Genomic DNA, 19814 nt, shown 5'->3' on the forward strand with positions numbered 1-19814 from the left:
TATATATATATATATATATATATATATATATATATATATATATATATATATATATATATATGGTCACAAGAAGTGGTCACACAAATTGAAAACACTTATATTTAGCAGTTCAAAGTAATAGTGCCTTTCTTCATAACAACCCTATTTCAATCAAATTATTGAATTATTGTCTTTCCCGTGCATCAGTTTGGTCTTGAAAATATATTACATACAATAATATACCTTTTAAAAATAGGCTACATAATAATATAGATTATTTATTATGCATGGCTGGTGGCAAAACAGGTGCTATGTTTTAATATTTTTTGTGGCATAATTTCTTTCTTTCACTTTCACATTTCCCCCCAGTTCTAGCGGACATCACACGATTTTCTCAGCTCTGTTATCTTGGGAGAGATAATCTCGGTGGAAATATCTCACACGCACAGTAATGCACCTGTTACATAGTTCGTGTTATGAAGCATCATAGCCTATTCGGTTTTGATTGACAGTATTTAAACTAGTAGCTGTGTACAGTAAAAGACAGAAAAAACATGCTGCAGTCTAGCCCTAATAGTGATTAATTCAATATGAATGGATTCCCATGTCTTCTGTTGGTAAGGGAAGGACAGAGTCAGGTGTGTCCAAGCACTGGCTTTGTCTTTGTTATGCTGGCATTGTCTGCATAGTTTCTGTACTAGATGACGGCACACACACGGAATGAGGCATGAAAGCTTGTCACAGTACTTCACACACATCAACAGAGAGAGAGACAGAATACGATTTCCTGCAGAGGACAGCTTAGCTCTCTGTGGTTTGCTCTTTTAGTTTTTAGCCTACTAAACTATGTTGAGAAAAGACTTGCTTTGTTTCTACGTTTCCTGGAACGTGTTGTTTTGTTCTTTATTATGAGTTCGTGTTAGCTAAACATTTTTTTATTAGTCTATATGACTGCATAGAAGGTTTTTACATTGAATATTAAATTCTGGAGCTCCAATATGAAATTCAACGGATATATGAGGCTTCGTATCAGGGAGGCGGTGGATTTAAAACCAACAACTTTTTCAACTCGTCACACTTTTCATAAGAAAACCGTCCTGGATCCTTATATCGTTGTTAAAGTTGATAATCTGAAAGTTGGACAGACCGCCACAAAAACGAAGACCAACAAACCGACCTTCAATGATGAATTCTGTCCATACATCACAAATGCCAAAGAGCTGGAACTGGCTGTTTTCCATAACACTCCTATAGGATACGACGATTTTGTCGCCAATTACACAATCCAGCTTGAGGAGTTGATAACGTCGTCCAACACAAGACAAACGTTTGAAGGATGGGTGAGTTTCTACTGTGTAGGCTACACAAACCGACTGCTTAGACTAGTAAAAAATAGACTGGTATAATTTTAAATCAGAATAGTAAGATTTAATATCCCTTGGCTAACTGCTAATTGGTCAAACTAATTTTTAAGAGACCGTCTTAAAGAGATAGTACACCCATTAATGACAGTTCTGCTGATCAGTTGACGGTAGCCATTGACTTCCATTGATTAGGGGGGAAACACTATGGAAGTCGATGGCTACGGTCAACTCTCGGGTTAGCAACATTCTTCAAAATAGCCTACCACATTTTGTGTTCAACAGAAGAAACAAACTTGTACATGATTGGAGCAACTTGAGGTTGAGAAATTTAAATGATGACAGAATTTACATTTTTGGACAACTATCCCATTGACGTAGTGGCTATTTAAGCAGCTGGCCAATAGATTAGAGGGCTTTTATAATAATTAATCTGAGGCGGAAATGTTGATATGATAAACAGTTGGTGATAATATGTTTGTGGTATATTGATTTATGCATTTATAATAACATAATTGTAAAGTGCAAAACAGCGAGCTAGGGTTAATCCCCCCAACTACCCTCACCCCAAATTTCACATCCTTTACTTTTGATATAAATACTTTGATATAGCTACAAAATACACAAAATACAAAGTAAGAGAGATGTGAAAAACAATTGGCCTCTTTTCTTTGCACTTTTAGTCTTTCCTGACTACAGGCATACCAGGGTTCTTGTAAAAAGGTCCTGTCGCTTTCATTTGTGCAATAACTATGCTCTGCTCAAAACCACATGTTGCACTCCACCATGCATCATGGAAACTTTCAAAGCGTTACATTCTCTTGCATCTATAGGGTTACCGGTGATGTGTGGTTTGATACACTCGTGTTGTGCTTTTCCTAATGCCCATGCGATAAAATCAGATCAAATGAGTCCTTGTGAAGGTTTTTTTTTAAGTCTCGAAATCTGATGGTGAAGGTGTTTGCGATTAATATGTTTCATGCTAAAACATGTTTAAAAATTACACATAACTATTTGAACATTAAGCACGATACCATTATTTTTAGTATTTTCTTTATGCCTCATTTGGATGGCTATTATAGTTTTATAATATTCCTCATGGTCACCGTTTCATTACAGACAGTTTCATCGGGGGCACGCACCTCTGGCCCTAAGTTATCTTCTGGTCTGTGTTAGTGATGAGAAGTTCAGATCATTTTACATACTAGTACCTTTGAGTCTCGCTCAGCCAAGTGAACAAATCTTATCTGACAAGTCTTCGGGTTTGAGATAACCTATGCAGTCTGAGCCAGAAAGAGAATTGATTAGTTCATCTCATGATTCTTCAGATTTTTCAAGTTGTTCTTTGATCACCCATGAGCTTTGACCAAAGACTGTATAAAATGACTTACCCTGGCAACATTCTTTTTTTAACCTTTTTTTTTTTTTTACTTTATGATTTTAAGTGTACTGCTTAATGTTTTAATGTTTGTATTGTTTAATAATAAAAAATAAAAAAAGACTGTATTAAAACCTTTTGTCAAGTGACGTGACAGCATTGGAAGGAGAAATTATTTTCCAAGTTTCCTTACAAACGTGTGCATATTCATTATTATTATACTGCATTGGTAACGCTTATTGGTCTGTCACGTTATGAGCGAATGACTTGAAAAAGCCGAAGAGTCAAGAGAGGAGCTAATCAATTCTCTTTCCGGCTCAGACTGCATTGACTGAAACAGGTGAACTAGACTAATTACAGTTCAGAACCTATAGAATTTTCGCATGCGTGACTGAACAAATCACTACCCGAGACAACTCGTTCTTCGGGAGTCAAATTAAAAATTCATTCAAAATTAAAGAACGACCCATAACTAGTCTGTGTTTGTTTATCAGTCTGGCTATAGTTAAGGTGATGAGTAGCCTGAAGTTGGGCTCAGGTGGTTGTGCTGTGGAATGTGTTTCCCATGCATTTATTCTTTTTTTGGCGCTCCCAATATCAAAACTGACCGGTTTTCCAAAAGGCTTCATTGAATAAACATGAGCACGTAGGTCTACTGCACATTAAAATATCAAAACGAGGCATGGGTGTTTTTATATCACTGTAATTAGTCTATAAAATTTTTGATGTAATTTTCATTTGATCTTGCATGTTATATGCCTGAAAAAGCAGCATTTGTGAGCTCAGTGCTTCTTTGTGTACAGCAGTTACTGGGGAAACCTCTGTTTCTCCTGCTTTAAAGTACCTCCTGCTGGCAGAGAATGAATTAGCATTTTCAGTAAATCTGATTTACGCAGCAAACCTATTTTGCTTGTTATGAAAAATAATTTACTCTAAAGGGACAACTTAGCTGTTGTTATTGATTCTATTTGGAAGTCTACCATAAGTGAAGTTAGGGCCACAAAAGGGTGCATGGGCAGTAATGTTTGTTTATGTTGTTGCTGTTGAAAGCATCTATAGGTTGCAGAAAATGTGCTGGTTATTTTGCAAATGTGGTTCTCTCACTCTGTTTGTGGGGCACCTGCTTCCAAACTCACATACCACCAGTGCAGACATGCTGCTCAACCAAACAAGCTGGATTCCTCTCTTCGCCCCTTATTACCTGTCCTGTGTTTTACATCTTACTTTCCCCACATGAATGAATTGCACTAGTTATCTGAACTTAAACTGACATTTTGTTATGATTTCCATTTTGTTGCGTGGTCTGAAGTGTAATTATAAAGCCAGCTGCCAAACGTATTTGCTGGTTTGTGGGTAAACCCCTGCTTTGGCTTCACAGCTATTTTTACATCTCTCATGGTGGTTTACTGGCAACCTACAGTAGTTATAGTGTTTTATTTTTATTTTTTTTATGTTTCTTATCAGATGATGGGTTGGTCTCTTTAAATGTTGTGTTTTTTAAATACTATTGAAGTGGTTGGGTCAATGTTTAAACCTTCCGATATCTCTGAAGCGCCTGTTGTGTTTGGTGGTGCATGCTGTGGACCTTACTCCCTGAACCAGCTCGTCCTGCTTTCCTCGTCTTGCCTCGTGTTACAGGAATTCCTCCCACATTGCAGGGCAAGCTAAATGATAATAAGTGAGAGAATGACTTAGATGGCAAGATAGAATGACTAAGACTGTCCTAGAAGATTAGTGTGACAAGCTAGAGATACTACTCTGATAATATGCTGCAGTTAAATATGGTTATGTCATGTTATGTTATACATGAAACCAAACAAGCGTTCACTCATAGTGATAAGAGCTCACATCATTTTTATTTTATGCTTAGTGATGACCACATCACAAAGTAGCCACATCCTGCACTCTAAAAACATTTTCATGAATCTAAATGTGTCAGCTTCACAGTAATGTCAGGGTCACCAGCTGAGGTCAAAAGTCTAGTGCTTTTTTTTTTTTTTTTTTAAATGTACATTTTTAATTTAAAATGTTAAATATTTATGTGTTCAGGCTAAAACTATATTTGTGATATAATTGCATTGTGAAATAAGCATTTTAAAATGTTTATTTATATTTTAAACATATATATACAATAATAATTGATATTTTATCATATTGTCAGCACCTAGAGTACTTTTAAAGAGCTTTTAAAGTGTTATCTCACTGAGTATCTCTTCTTCCAGGTGAAACTGGAACCCGAGGGGAGTGTGTATATCACCATCACTCTCACCGGCTCCTTTACAGATGGTTAGCTGTTTTTTGATAACTATAGATATTTTTATTTTATTCTCATTTTTTTAAACATATATGTTTATTATAATTATTATTGTATAAAAATAATTTATTTTCTGTGTAATTATGGTTATTTGATTTTAATATAATTATGCTGATTATGTGTTTCTGTCTGCTGTAAAGGTTTACTAATTAATTTACTAATTCATTAGAACATTTATGGTAGTCAGTTAAGCTATGAATGAAACCTGATGTGCCATTTTTCTTTTAGTTTGGTTAAGGGAATATTTGCTTCTATTTTTGTCTTTCAACATGATACACAAGCTCTCTTTTAAGTTAAAAGTGTTTCATTTTGTAAGAAATTTAATTGTGCTTAGTAAGTGTTGCCATGAATTTCAGAAGAAGCTGTGAATGGACTGAGACCTCATAAAAAGTTTACAAGAAAAAGGCAAAAAGCTTTGAAGAAAAGAAAGGTCCACCAAGTATATGGACATAAGTTTATGGCAACCTTCCTTCCCCAGCCTACTTTTTGCTGCCATTGCAAAAACTTCATCTGGTGAGACTTGCACTAAAAGCACACCTTCATGCTTATAAAACAATCAACAGATCAGACTCACATAATATGTGTTATGCCAAGCCATTAAAAGTATATAATCATTCCCCAGGGGTGTTATTGGAAAGCAAGGTTATCAGTGTCAAGGTAAGTGTGTTTACCAATATTAGTGGAATAATAATTTCCCCACGTGTTTTAACATACTTCATGCACGAGGATTAACAACATTCACTTTTATGCCTCATTATTCTAGTGTGTGCGTGTGTGGTTCACAAGAGGTGTCATGATTTGGTTGTTAGTGAATGTACACGTATGAAGAAAGATTCAAATGAGGTAAGAGTCAGTGTTTTTAAATGCATATTGTCTTGTGGATCAATTTCCCACATACATATTATTTTGTGTACAGGGCCAAAGACAGGGCTTTAGCATCAATCTACCACACCAGTTTAGAGAGCACAACTATAAAGTTCCCACATACTGTAACCACTGCGGATCATTACTTTACGGCCTGACTAAACAAGGACTCCATTGCTCTTGTAAGCACATATTTACTCGACTTGAAATGCATTGAAATACAATAGGGGCAAGATTGTTGTTGTCATCTGTGTGGTGTGTTTTCATCCAGGTTGCAAGATGAACATCCACAAACGCTGTGAACAGAATGTTGCACTTAACTGTGGGGTGAACAGTGCTGAACTTGCTAGCAAATTGTCAGAGATTGGATTGCTTGATACACTTCCTAAAAGAAAGTCTAAGGTAATGTCATAACAAATGTCTCAGAAAGACTCCTTTTTATCAGAGAATTTCTCCACATTTGTGTTTGCTTACATATCTGCTTACTTTTTCAGAGTTCTCTGCACATGACAGGAGTAAAGCATCAGAACTCCATTATAACCGTACAGCAAATGGTTAAAGAGTCAGAGGAAGATACTGTTAAAGTTGGCCTGGAAGACTTCAGTTTCTTGCAGGTTTTGGGGAAAGGCAGCTTTGGCAAGGTGAGACGTACTGGCAGGGCTGTTAACTCTCGTGCACTCAGAGTGAAACTCATGCAAATGCCACTGTTCTCACTCTCTGATGCAACATGATTATTTTCTCACACAGTTGAATGGCACCCTCAAATGAAAACAAGAGCAATTCAGTTAAGACTTTGATAATAAGATATTGGCAACCTCTCCCATGCATTTTTGTGCTTGTGCTCTGGCAGCATTAAAAGTTTTGTTTACAACATGCTTTTGTTGTGTTGAGCAGTGTAGCCAATCAAATATATAGTTGTTGTACACCACTGATTGGCCATTGCGTTTATATTAGTCAGAATTTACTCACCGCTCAAACTCTGGATTTGAGACTCCATTGTTCTGCATGCTCGCGCATCCTCTCATCTACTTTAAAAATTGCAATAATTGACATATTGCTAACCATAGCAACAGACAGTAGATAATATAATTCAGCAAATGTAAGCAATGTAAATGCAGACTAATAAATTCATTGAAAAATTATAAACAATTTTGGTCACACTTTATTTTAAGGTCCAGTTCTCGCCATTAACAAACCATTAACTATGACTTTTTGCCTTCATTAAAAGGGGTGCTTTTATGCTTTTTCCATTTTTCAACTTGAGTTAGTCTGTAATTTTGCTGTTTGAGCATAAAAAGAGCTGCAAAGTTACAAAGCTCAAAGTCCAATTCAAAAGAAGATATTTTATTTAACAGAAATCACTTTTCAAACTATACAACGAATGACTCGTTTGGACTACAATGCATATTTTTCGGGATTTGTGTTGTCACAAATATCGACGAATGGGACGAACCTTGGTTGAGCTGCACTAGAGAAGGCAGCAAGTGTTATCACTATGTTGGAGATACTTTCTTTCCCAAGACAGACGAATTTAGAGTGGTTACAATCATCGGATTTAAATCGTGCTCAAATTGACTTGATTTTGATGGAGTATATACACTGAAGCTCGCAGCGGGGGACTATGGTAAGGGGCATGACATTTCCCGACCAGGCGCTGAGTGCTGTCAATCACAACACACACTGGCCCAGCTAACCAATCACAGCACATTTTGTATTTCAGAAGGCAGGCCTACATTTGATGCAGAAACTATTCGAGCCGTTCATTCCAGACTGGGGAGAGAGGTGTTGTAATAATGTAAAATATGTGAAAAATTATGTTTTTCGAACAACATCGTATGAGAGCCTGTTCTAGTACACCCCCAAAGCAAAATCTAGACCTTGTAAAATAGCATAATAGGACCCCTTTAATTAATAGTTATTAATAGTTAGTAAGAAAGTTGTTAGGTTTAGGTATTAGGCAGAATTAGGGATGTAGAATATGGTCATGCAGAATATGTGCTTTATAAGCTCTAATAAACAGCTAATATGTTAATAATAGGCATGCTAATAAGCAACTAATTAATAGTGAGAATTGGTCCCTATACTAAAGTTTACCATTGACTTGTAAATCTTGAAATTTGCTCACTGTGCATTACTATTCTTGCTTTGGTGAAAAGTGATTTGTTTTGCAGCATTGTAACAGTAATTTGACAGATTTTTATGATAAAAACACAGTACCATTTATGCCATTTGATTCTTATCAAGTCTCACTATGTCAATTTCAGCACCAGTTCAGCTGTACACTCTTAAAAATAAATGTGATGGTTCCATGAAGAACCATCCATGGAACCTTTTTATAATGCAAAAGAGAAGAAAATTTTTCTGTGGCATTGCTGACAAAACCCCACTTTAAACCTGTATTTAATGCAAAAAATGTACTTGTAAAACAGACACTCACATTTAACCCACAGAAATCTATAATTGTATGTATGTAGGTGATGTTGGCTCGTCTAAAAAGTGACCACAGGGTGTTTGCTGTAAAAATGCTGAAGAAGGATGTCATACTGCAAGAAGATGATGTAGAAGCAACCATGATTGAGAAGAGAGTGCTGACTCTGGCTCACCAGCATCCATTTCTTACACAGCTCTACTACTGCTTTCAGACCGCGGTAAGAGGCCACAAATAGTTTCAAGGTGCTAATATTGAGCTCTGGACATTACAACTTCTGTGTACAGTGTATTGTGTTAATATGTAGGATTATTTTACAGGTGTGTTACCAATATTCTGAATTACTCATTTCATTGGGTTGCGTTTTAGGGTTAAAATTAATTGAACAGATAATGTATGAGCAGAAAATTACTACAGATTATTTTCTACAGATAGATTTTTTCTTATAGGGCACTTTAAACGTGATTCCTAATTATACAAGTTAATTCTTAGAAAGGCACATTCTTTGACAATAGAAGAATCTAGAATTGTGTCTCAAACAGCCTTCAGCTGAAACAGCCCGAGCAAATGCCGATCATATTAGGTTAGGGGTGAACACAATGCAGTGTTAGATGTGTTTACATATTATCGCGTAGGTAATCTGTAATGTGAGCCGAGATGAAATCACGCTAGACGTAGAGACTGATTTCTATTACGGTGATTTCCATGTTGACTGACAAACTGGGAAAAAGGTTTTGTTGAATGTAAACACTTCATGTCCTTCACTCAACCAGGAAACACAATGCTGTTTGACAAAAACCCCTTGGCATCATATCAACAAAATGTGTTTAAATTCCTGAAATGCCTCGGATTTTACCTATAGTGTACTGAAACCCGATTGCATTTTTCTTGAGAATGTTACCTGACGGTAAAAATCTGACAGCTGAATAGCAGTCAGTTCAGTAACAAAAAAGTTGCAGAAAGTGATGTCAGATGTTACTTATTAATTAATATATACACTGTAGTTTGTTTTAATTAAGATTCCTGCCTTTTCTGGAAGGGTAATTTAAAACAAAATCCTATCTTTTAAAAATAATCAAAATGAGTGATGACTATTGCGATATTAAATGTAAACAGTAGATGGAGCCTCTTGTTTGGAGCGACATTGTGCGGAACAGTATTCACTTCCTGCTGAGGAGAAGTAGCCTGTCTTTTGCAATAGCAGAGCAACTCAGTGAAAGTGTGGGAGGATACTAGCTAAAGGGAAGTGATGCAATCTTTCTGCTGACTTACACATTTTTATGCCTCTTGACCTCAAACACTCCAACACTGCATCTCTCTCCCTCTCTTTCTCTCTCCTTTTTTTCTTTCTCTTCTCAATTCTTCTTTTTTCCTTCATGTGTTCATGATGTTAATTAATGTATTATGGGTTTATACTTTGGTAATTAGTGGCTTGCAAGGTCTCTCTCTCTCTCTCTCTCTCTCTCTCTCTTTCACACACACACACACACACACACACACACACACACACACACACACTCATACATCTTTGTATGTGGTTTACAGGATTCTACACAGGCGTAATAGCTTTTTTACTGTACAAACTGTATTTTTATCCCCTTACACTAAACCTACCCTTCACACAAAACATACAAACTTACAAAAAAACATATAAACAAACAAACAAAAAAGCACACTGTTTTGTATGTTTTTTTTTAAGTGATTTGGTTTACCAGGACGCAGGAAGTGTTTGCATAAACCATGGTCACAGTCAGTGTAATACCTGTCATTATACACATTTTAAGAAATCATATAAATCTCTACACAGAGAATAATACTTCTGTTCAGCAAGGACATATTAAATTGATCAGAAGTAACAGTAAAGAGATTTGTTAAAGGACATTTTTTTTACTGTATCAAACAAATGGAAACTCAGTGAGAAAACAAAGACAAAATACTATTTAAAAAAAAAAAATCTTGAAATCTAGAATTTTTTGTAAGGCAGTGTAGTTTACATGATGTATTATATATATTTCAAATAAAATAGATACATACAGACATATGTACACTTCCATTCAAAAATTTGGGATCAGTAAGATATGTTTTTAATGGAGTTTCTTCTTCTCATTAAGGCTGTAAATATCTGATGAAAAATACAGAAAAAGAAATTTTGAAAAAATATTAATGCAATTTCTAATATTGTTTTCCTATTTAAATATACTTTAAAACATTATTTATTTCTGTGACACAGCACTGAATTTTCATCAGCATTATCACTCCAGTCTTCAGTCGTATGATCCTTCAGAAATGATTCTAATATCCTGATGTATTATTGGTTTGTGTTGTGCTGCTTAATATTTTTAGAACCAGTGATACTTTTTTCTTTGATTCCTTGATGAATACAATTTTTAAAAGCATTTATTCAAAATAGAAATATTTTCTTACAATATTAGTCTTTGCTATCACTTTTTATTCATTTAACACATTTTTAACACTTTTTATCCGTATAACACATATATTTTGAATAAACACTGTTCTTTTTCATTTTTTATTAATCAAAGAATCCTTAAAAAAGTATCACAGGTCCTAAGACAAATATTAAGCGCACAACTGTTTCCAACATTCATTTTAAATCAGCATATTAGAATGATTTCTGAAGGATCATTTGTGACCCTGGAGCACAAAAGCAGTCTTAAGTCGCTGGGGTATATTTTTAGCAATAGCCAAAAAACATTGCTAGTGTCAAAATTCAAAATTATTGATTTTTCTTTTATGTCGAAAATCCTGTCCTATCATAACAAACCATAACATAACAAAAATAATTTAATCAGCTTTCAGATGATGTGTAAATCTCAGTTTTGGAAAATTTAAGACTTAAGTTTTTGTGGTCCAGGGTCACATATGACATTTAAGACTGAAGTAATCATGATGAAAAACTCAGCTTTGCTTCACAGGAATACATTATATTTTAAAGTATATTAAAATAAATAAAAATAAGTATTTTTATACAGTCGCAACCATATTTCACAAAATAATTTTTTTCTTCTTTCTTTCTGTATTTTTGATCAAATAGAACATTAAAAACCTTACTATTCCCAAACTTTTAAATGGCAGTATTTTGTACTGCATCACTGTGTTTTAGTACACAAGAACACATACTGTAGTTAAAAATACTGGAAGGAGTACAATAATATATTCCCTTACTTTTATAAAATGTTTTTCCAAGTTATTTTTCCATGTGTATGCTAACCTGTTCTATTCATTTCTCAGGAGCGGTTATTCTTTGTCATGGAGTTTGTGAATGGTGGTGACCTCATGTTCCACATCCAGAAGTGCAGGCGTTTTGACGAGCCACGAGCACGGTTTTATGCTGCCGAGATCATTTCAGCTCTTATGTTCCTTCACTCCAAAGGCATCATTTACAGGTGAGGAATACTGAGGATTCTTTTTTAACATTGCACATTTCCTGTCATTACATTACTTTTGAGCTAGCTCTGGATGTAATAGTTTCCTCACTAGTTCAATGCTCAAAACATTTAATTCCCTAATTTAAAAAGAAAGTGTATTAGAAGTTCATAATGTTCATCTAAAAATACTGCAAATGTTCACACTCCAGTGCCACTGCCCTCAGTTATTTGCTTTGACATGCCTGTGAAATCTTGTCTGCGCATGTCCTAAAGCACTTAGTCAGATTTTACAGACAGTCTCCGCACCTGGCTAAGTCTTCCTTATCCATGGCGGGATAATGTGCCCTTCCTGGCTGTAATCACGTGACCTTTGCCTTCCTGAGTAAGCTTTCTGATCACCCCTGTAATAGAGCCAAGCCCAAATATAAACACATCTGACAAACTGCTTTCCCATTCAAATAAGGCTTGTGGCATTTACGAGCTTCCCTGCGGGACCTTTAGAGGAACGCTGGCTGAACCCCTGTCATCTATACAGTCGTATGGCCCCTTTTTATGGCCACTTTCACATTCCCTTTTGTTTTTGTTGGGCTTTAAAGCTAATTATTTTATGGTAATCATAACGCTTCTGTGAAGTGAAGCTTTAAGGGGGGAATGATAAAGAGTCTTGGGAAAGATGGCTGTGTAATAGTGCAAGAGGACTGTGGGGACATTTTTGAGTGAAGACCAGATCTGATATTACAGCCCTGCCCAGCATGCAATGGAGCTATAATTACATAAGCTGTTTACTCAGGGAGCATGAAGGAGGGAGAGAGAGAGAGTTTATCACATGATTTTGTTTGTTACGTAGTGCAATATAGTATGCACAGAGATATTCCAAATATATATTCAAATATTTTCATCATGGCCATTACAACATGATTTTACGGGACCACCTGTAACACAGCTTTTATAATCAGCAGCACACACCGATTCTTTGACCTCTGAGTCAAGCTGTTCCTCTCCTCTTTACCTTACTTACCCTCGATTCTATATTAGTGGCTGCTAATGCCATGTAATCTGGCTCTTCTCTAATCTGAGGACTGGACTATACCGGACAGTTCATGACTGAAACGAGGAGTGCATTAATGACTTTAGTGTTTTAGTCTCACTTCAGCAGGTTCTACACGGAGGCTTGAAGAAACTGCAAATGCAGAGTTTTTATTGATCTCTCAAACTGTTTCAGAGTTGCTAAGTAACATGTGCTTTCCAAAAGGGAATCAAAGAAGCTCTTTCTGTTGTTGGTTTGTTTTTTGTTTTTGTTTTTGTTTTTAAATGAAAGGTGTAGTTCACACTAAAATTCAAATTTGCTAAAAATGTACTCCTCTTTAGGCCTTCCAAGATGTACATGTAGATGAGTTTGTATCTTCATCTCAACAGATTTTGGGAAATCTAGCATAACTTGCTCATGAATGGATAGCCTCTGCAGTGAATGGGTGCCGTCAGAATGAGAGTTAAAAAACATCACAATACTAACTCAAGTCAATTAACATCTTGTGAAGTGAAAAGCTGTTATGTTTACAATAAACAAATGTTTTTTTAAGAGTCCTCCTGTATCTATAACATACACTGCTTTCTCCAGTGAAACCATTTGAATCCGGAATGAAATATGAAAAGATCAAGCACAGTCCAATTTTCTGAACAAATATGTTAGTGGATTTTTTTTTGTGAGAGGACAACAGGTTATGTACTTTTTCTCTGGAAGAAGTGTTATTATGGATTATGGGCTTGTAATTGAGCCAGACATTATTTAATGGACTGGAATTGTGTGAATTACTTGTGGATTATTGTAATGTTTTTATCAGCTGTTTTGACTTTCATTCTGATGGCACCCATTCACTATAGAGGATTTACTGGTGAGCAAATAATGTAAAGCTATACATTTCTCCTAATCCAATGAAGAAACAAACTCATCTAATTCTAGGATGGCCGGAGGTTGAGTAAATTAGTACATTTTCGTTTTTTGGTGAACTATTCCTTTCATTGATAAAATATATATATTTTTAAGTTATATTTATGGGCTTTTTCCTTTATTTGACAGAACAGTAGGGAGCAGACAGGGAAGCACTGGGTGAAGTGAGGGGGGTGGGATGGGAACCAAACTGTGAGCACACTAACCACAATGCTATCATCCCCAGAAAAGCATTTATTTTTTATTATAATAGCTGGTGCTTGAAGACTTTTGTTGCAACATTGCAAGAGACCTTACGTAGAGAAGAAAGTATGTGGTTACGTCACTGATGGTTGGGCAGAAGTGAGACTTGTCCATTTTTACAGGGCTTGAAATAGTTCTGCCAGCTCTCTGTGGTTGATGGCCAGGCTGGTGAGTCTGCCACGCTGTTACTTTTGCCTGCGCCAACTCTCCGACACTGCGAGCGTGACGCTCCGCATGTCTCTGTTCTTGTTCATTAGGCCTGAAATTACAGCAAGTTAAGATATCTTTTTAATTTTCTTGACATTATCCCTCTCTTCCATTTGTGACATTTACTTCATTCATAAAACAAGAATAACCTTTTTTACAAATTGTTTGAGATGAAACAAGAAGACACAAATATTTTAAAATATAATTTATTTAGCTGGATTTCCATCATCCTTCAGAAATCACCCTAATATGCTGATTTGCCATTCAAGAGACTTTTTTTATAATCAATGTTGAAAGCAAATGTGCTTCTTAATATGACCAAAACACAATGTATATTGATTTTCTTTCCAAGCTATGGTAATACCCTGAGTGAATGAAGTAGTGAGTGATGGAATCAGAGTGTTTGGTTTAAAATACTCTGTTCTTTGTTGTTTACTAGGTAATGTGGCACGCGCTTTTAACAGCATAGTAAAGAGGTCACCTCTCAGTGTCTCCTCTGTTAATTGTGTTCTACTGAAATCAGACCGAATTTCCTTGGGAAACTTTAACCACTACAGGCTGTTAGTCCAGTTTATGTTCCGTCACTGTCTTTTCCACGGGATCAGTATGCTTCTCCGTATCTGATGACAGGAGACTGAATCCTGCTTCTTGTGCTGATTACTCTTCACCCTTGTGCAAATGCTATGCAAGCATGCAAGCATTTGCACCACACGCTCATTTTGTCATTGTTTGTCAGACAGTACTATTTGAACTCTGTGAACCCCGTTTGTTATTTACCATGATGTGTTTGCAATATTCTGTTTACATTTTTGTGCTACTACCGGCTGTTCCACATGTTATTGATGACTTAATGCGTAGGCACACGAGTTGTAATACTGTACCTGCCATTCATAAAATTAAACAAATCTTTCAGTCCATTTATTCAACATTAATCAAATATTTTGGCTATTTGAAGTATTTAATAATTGATTTTAGCTACAATTAAGACTGTCATCTGCTGCATAGAATGCATTTTTACATGTTTAAATAAATTCAGAGTAATTACACAGATTAAATATGTATTTATGGATGAATAATAGTTGATTTTTTAAATAAATAAATAATAAAATATAATATATTTAATACCTGTACTCTTGTGTGTCCAAGGTGCAAGGAAAATATGTCAAATTATTATCAAATATTTTATTTGATGGGTACACCCAGTGTTATTTTATTCATATCATTGTAGTATTTCAAATTAGTTTTATATTATTATATTTCCAGTTTTCATTTCCATTTCAGTTTTTCGTTTCAGTAATCTTACTTTAGTTTGATTTAAAATAGTACATTTTGTAGAAATGTAAGATCACTTACTAAAAATGTCATTCTGTTTTGTTTTTCTATCAAAGGGACCTCAAACTGGACAACATTCTCCTAGACAGAGATGGCCACTGTAAACTGGCAGATTTTGGCATGTGCAAAGAGGATATACGTGAAGGCAAACTCACTAATACCTTCTGTGGGACTCCCGATTATATTGCACCTGAGGTGAGCATCACTAAAAGATCATTTAAAAGAAGATGGTGAGTGTGTTCTCTTCCTGTACAGCTTGTTTTATGTTGTGTCTCCCTCAGATCATCCTGGAGGAGCCGTATGGTGTTTCAGTGGACTGGTGGGCTCTGGGGGTGCTGCTTTACGAGATGCTGTCAGGTCATGCTCCATTTGAAGCAGAGACTGAGGACGAGCTGTTTGAGTGCATTCTCAAAGATGAGATCATTTATTCATCTTGGCTCAGCAACGAGGCAGAGGACATACTTAGAGGAGTGAGTCTAGATCTACAGTCAAAATATCAGACAGATTAAGCAAAGGTTGTTTACATGCACTTTAAAAGTTTAATTTGTTTAATCAGTCAGATTAAGACAGTTTGGCTCAACAAAATGTCTTAAAAAAGTAATTGCAGCTCGGCTTCATCCAGCATTGGATTTTAAAAGACAGAGGTATCTGTCATGTATTTAGCCTTATCATTTTATATCCTACATTATGTCTCCACAGAAATAAAATAATCTCCTCATCTTGTAGTCTATGACTACATGTCATTAACTGTGTGTGAAGCTGTATGGACCACGACTGTTTGGCAAAGTGCAAATGCAAAATTAAAATAAAACCAGAGCAATGAAGACTGCAGCTCAGCACAGACAAAAAAGACTTGTAGCTAGATTATAACTTCATATGTAAAACACTCACTGATGTCCCTTTAATGAAATCCATTGTTTTGCATAGCAAGTACATTTGTCTGACTTTTACTAGACAAACTGCTTTACTTTAACACTAAGGACACAACCCCAGTGTTTCGTTGGGAAATCTGTGACTTTCCTGGCAGTGACGTCTCATTTAACAACTCTCTTCCTCTTCTGTTTTGATCACTCATTGCCAAAACATTTAAATCAAAACTACTCAATGGTCTTCATGCCGAAACATGACTTTCTCAGCTTTTCTCACAAGAAAACAAACTCAAAACTAGCTTCATTTAAGAGCTCCAAGTGAACATGTTTCTTGGCTAATGCAGCCGAGAGTCTTTTCTGTGGGTTTTGGCCAACTGTTCCTATATAAGCACCAGTAAACATGAGACTAATCTGCTGCGGGGAGCAAACCCCGTGGGCTGCCGATTCATCCCTCCAAAGACCCAGGATGTCAGGATCACAGACTGTCCCTGTCCTTTGTGCGTCATTACATAAGCTCCATTGTGCCCCATGAAGGGTTAAAGAGCTGTGTCATGGTAGAAGGATTAACGTCACGTGACTGAGTAGAGGTCTTCTTGCATTAGAGGAGTGAAATCCCTAATAACTCTGGGAATGTTTCCAAGAGCTTAAGTCAGTGATCTGTGCAGTATTGTGGCCAGTAAACTTTCTAGACTATTGTGAAAGTGTAAAAAGGCAAAGTTGTATTTTCCCAGTGATTCTTAAAAAAATATCACTTCTCATTTCAAATTTCGTATTTGTCATGTTGTTAAAGGTACTCAGACTTATTGGAGTTAAAATATAGTCATATAGTTCTTGCATAAAAAAAAAACAGTTGACATTTATTTAAACGATACTTTAGTTCAAGTGCACTTTTCAAACACACTGCGTTCAGGATGATGAAGATGTCTGTTCACTCTCTACTCAGTTACTCAGCAGAGACCCAGCGTGTCGGCTGGGCTGCATGGATAGAGATGGAGGAGAAGAGGCCATCACCTCACACCCGTTCTTCGCAGGACTGGACTGGGAGAAGCTGAACAGACGAGAGATCACACCACCTTTCACTCCTCGAATAGTAAGCCTCCATCACCACTTCTGTTTTATACTGTGTGCATTGTGCGATATTTGTATTGTGCCATTTATGATTAATACTGATAGAGATTGTATTTATATTGAATATGCAGGACCTTTTTTTATTTACTGATTGCTTTTATATAATTTCATTTTAATTTACTGGATAAAATAATGTATTCTCATTCAACTACTACAATTAAACACAGTATAAATTACAATTAGTTCAATATTATTCATAACAATAGACTAAGTTATCTTTTATTATTAATATTAATGTTGTTATTGTTGTTGTTGTTGTAAATTTTATTATTTACTTTATTATTTATTATTACATTTTATTTAAGCAAACATTTAGGAATTTTTCATGTATTTCATATATATATATATATATATATATATATATATATATATATATATATATGTTTGTGTGTGTGTGTGTGTAGAAAATGTTAAATAAATTATATAACAAATAAATAAATGTATAAATAAAAAGTGAACTCTATTCTTTATAGATCCTCCAAATGGTGGCATTTATCAGTACACTGATAAACATAAAAGAACTGATAACTGATTAATTAAATATTGGTCCAAAATAATGTTTTGTTTTGTTTTGTAGGATTCTATTGAGGATGTGAAAAATTTTGACCCTGACTTCACTCAAGAGGAACCCTGTCTTACACCCATCGAGGACAGTTTCTTTCCTGTCCACCAGGACGATTTTAAAGACTTCACCTACACAGCTCCAGAGCTGCGACGGCACTAACATCAGCTGTGATTTATTTATGTTACATACATAGATTATATGTTACTTTCCCTAATGAACTCCTTCTAGCGAACTAGTGAACTTTTTGCCAAGTCTGTCAAGAAATATGGAAAAGATTCAGACTCGAAGAAAGCAATACAATATACTCCACAGGACCACCCAGACTAAAGGATTATTTGTAAAGACAATGACAGGAAGACAATAACAATCTCCTGAACTGATGCGTTTTGAAATGTTTTTATCTGCATAAATGTATACAAAGTCTGTCACATTTTTTACAAGCATATGTTGGCAAGTGCTTTGTCTTCCAGCTTTAGTAAGCATGGACACAAATTGATGTAACTTACATTGAGCTGTTATTACAGTGTAATGTGTTGTTAAGTTATGTGATGTGTTGTGTTGTAAAGTAATTCTAACTAAAGTCTAAATTATGAACTTGGAGAATCCTTTTGTAACAGGCTATAAGAGACAATTTCGGTTTACCTAAAGCACATGTGACAACACACATCACCTGTCCAGTTCATTGAATAATGAAAATTGGGACTTGTGGCGTGAGATAGAATCATAAAACTTTCATGAGAAAAGAAAAACAAAAAAACATATCCTTTACACCTCAAAGGACAAACAGAGCTGCGGTCATGTCACATTTCTCTGTAGATGTGGAAATCCTCCATGAATAATTTATTACCCTTGATTCATTTGTTGTTCTCACGAACTTACCCAGTATTTGAAGCAGCCTTTATACACTGATAGTACTCCATCAACTACTGCTGCACACTGTTAATGGGGTTAAGACGCTTTTATGAGCATAAAATATTTAACTTGAGGTCTTAGCCAGCTCACCTCTTAAGCTTAATCAGTTGGAATAAAAAACAGTCTTTTTTTATTTTCTATTGATTTGTTTTGTGCTTGAATTACATGTCTGGAAATTTGGTTGTAGTGCTTATTGTTTTCTATTCAAGCATTCTCTTGTTTTAAAAGTGGCATTACCCAATAAGGGTTTTTTACACACTTGCCCCAAACCAGTTGTAATCTCAGTTGGCATTTTTCTGGCAGACAATTAGCAGTAATAGAGAGATAAATAATGACAAAGTTGTTTTAGAGATGATGAAGAATGATCTGCTTATTTATTATCAAGTAACTGATTTTTGGTATTAGTAAAAAATACTTACACCTGATTCAGGGACTATTGTGGGTTTAATACACGTTAGAATCAATAGACAGAATTTGAGGCATAATACCAGGAAAAAAATGCTTTCTATTCATTTTCTTAAAACAGAAAGAAAAAATTCTTGGAGGCACTTAAAATATCATTTACTCATATTTTATAAAAGCATGTTAATTCCTCTTTTAAAACTGAGCAGAAAAGCTGTTCTATTAAATTGTATGATAATTGTAAGTTGTAAAATTGAACTAAAAACAACTTCACATAGAAAAGATGATTTCTGAAGACTAAAATCATGTTAACGTGCATATTTACTTCTTGCGGCTAAACTTGTGACATATTGATATTTTCACATTTACAGATTGGCCGCTTTTACTTGTAGTTTCTCACCATTACAGAATATTTTGATATTGTTTCCAGAAGAAGTTGATAAAATGATGAAATACTCTCCCTTCTGAATCCTCAGTGATGTTGTGTTCTCAGGTGCT

General features: G+C 35.4%; 1 protein-coding gene across 1 annotated transcript; it reads left to right on the top strand.

The window, feature by feature from the left end:
- The first annotated feature begins 725 nt into the window (after positions 1-725).
- Positions 726-19054, top strand: prkchb (protein kinase C, eta, b). The gene is made up of 14 exons (XM_052587061.1): positions 726-1319; positions 4941-5004; positions 5389-5545; positions 5655-5689; positions 5796-5875; positions 5949-6078; positions 6168-6298; positions 6391-6537; positions 8371-8544; positions 11574-11728; positions 15497-15635; positions 15722-15910; positions 17253-17399; positions 18015-19054. Exons 1-14 carry the CDS (start codon positions 978-980, stop codon positions 18159-18161), a joined length of 2037 nt encoding a protein of 678 aa, XP_052443021.1. The 5' UTR covers positions 726-977; the 3' UTR covers positions 18162-19054.
- The last annotated feature ends 760 nt before the right edge of the window (positions 19055-19814 follow it).

Source organism: Carassius gibelio, chromosome B20 (genome assembly GCF_023724105.1).
Source record: "Carassius gibelio isolate Cgi1373 ecotype wild population from Czech Republic chromosome B20, carGib1.2-hapl.c, whole genome shotgun sequence".
In the NCBI taxonomy this organism is placed as follows: domain Eukaryota; kingdom Metazoa; phylum Chordata; class Actinopteri; order Cypriniformes; family Cyprinidae; genus Carassius; species Carassius gibelio.

What these genes read in the sequence shown, in the direction of transcription:
- prkchb (XM_052587061.1), top strand. Translation starts at nt 978, where the DNA reads ATGAAATTCAACGGATATATGAGGCTTCGTATCAGGGAGGCGGTGGAT. An exon ending in CATTGCAAAAACTTCATCTG is followed by an intron (nt 5,546 to 5,654) that starts GTGAGACTTGCA and finishes ATCATTCCCCAG; the next exon opens with GGGTGTTATTGGAAAGCAAG. An exon ending in TGAAGAAAGATTCAAATGAG is followed by an intron (nt 5,876 to 5,948) that starts GTAAGAGTCAGT and finishes TTTTGTGTACAG; the next exon opens with GGCCAAAGACAGGGCTTTAG.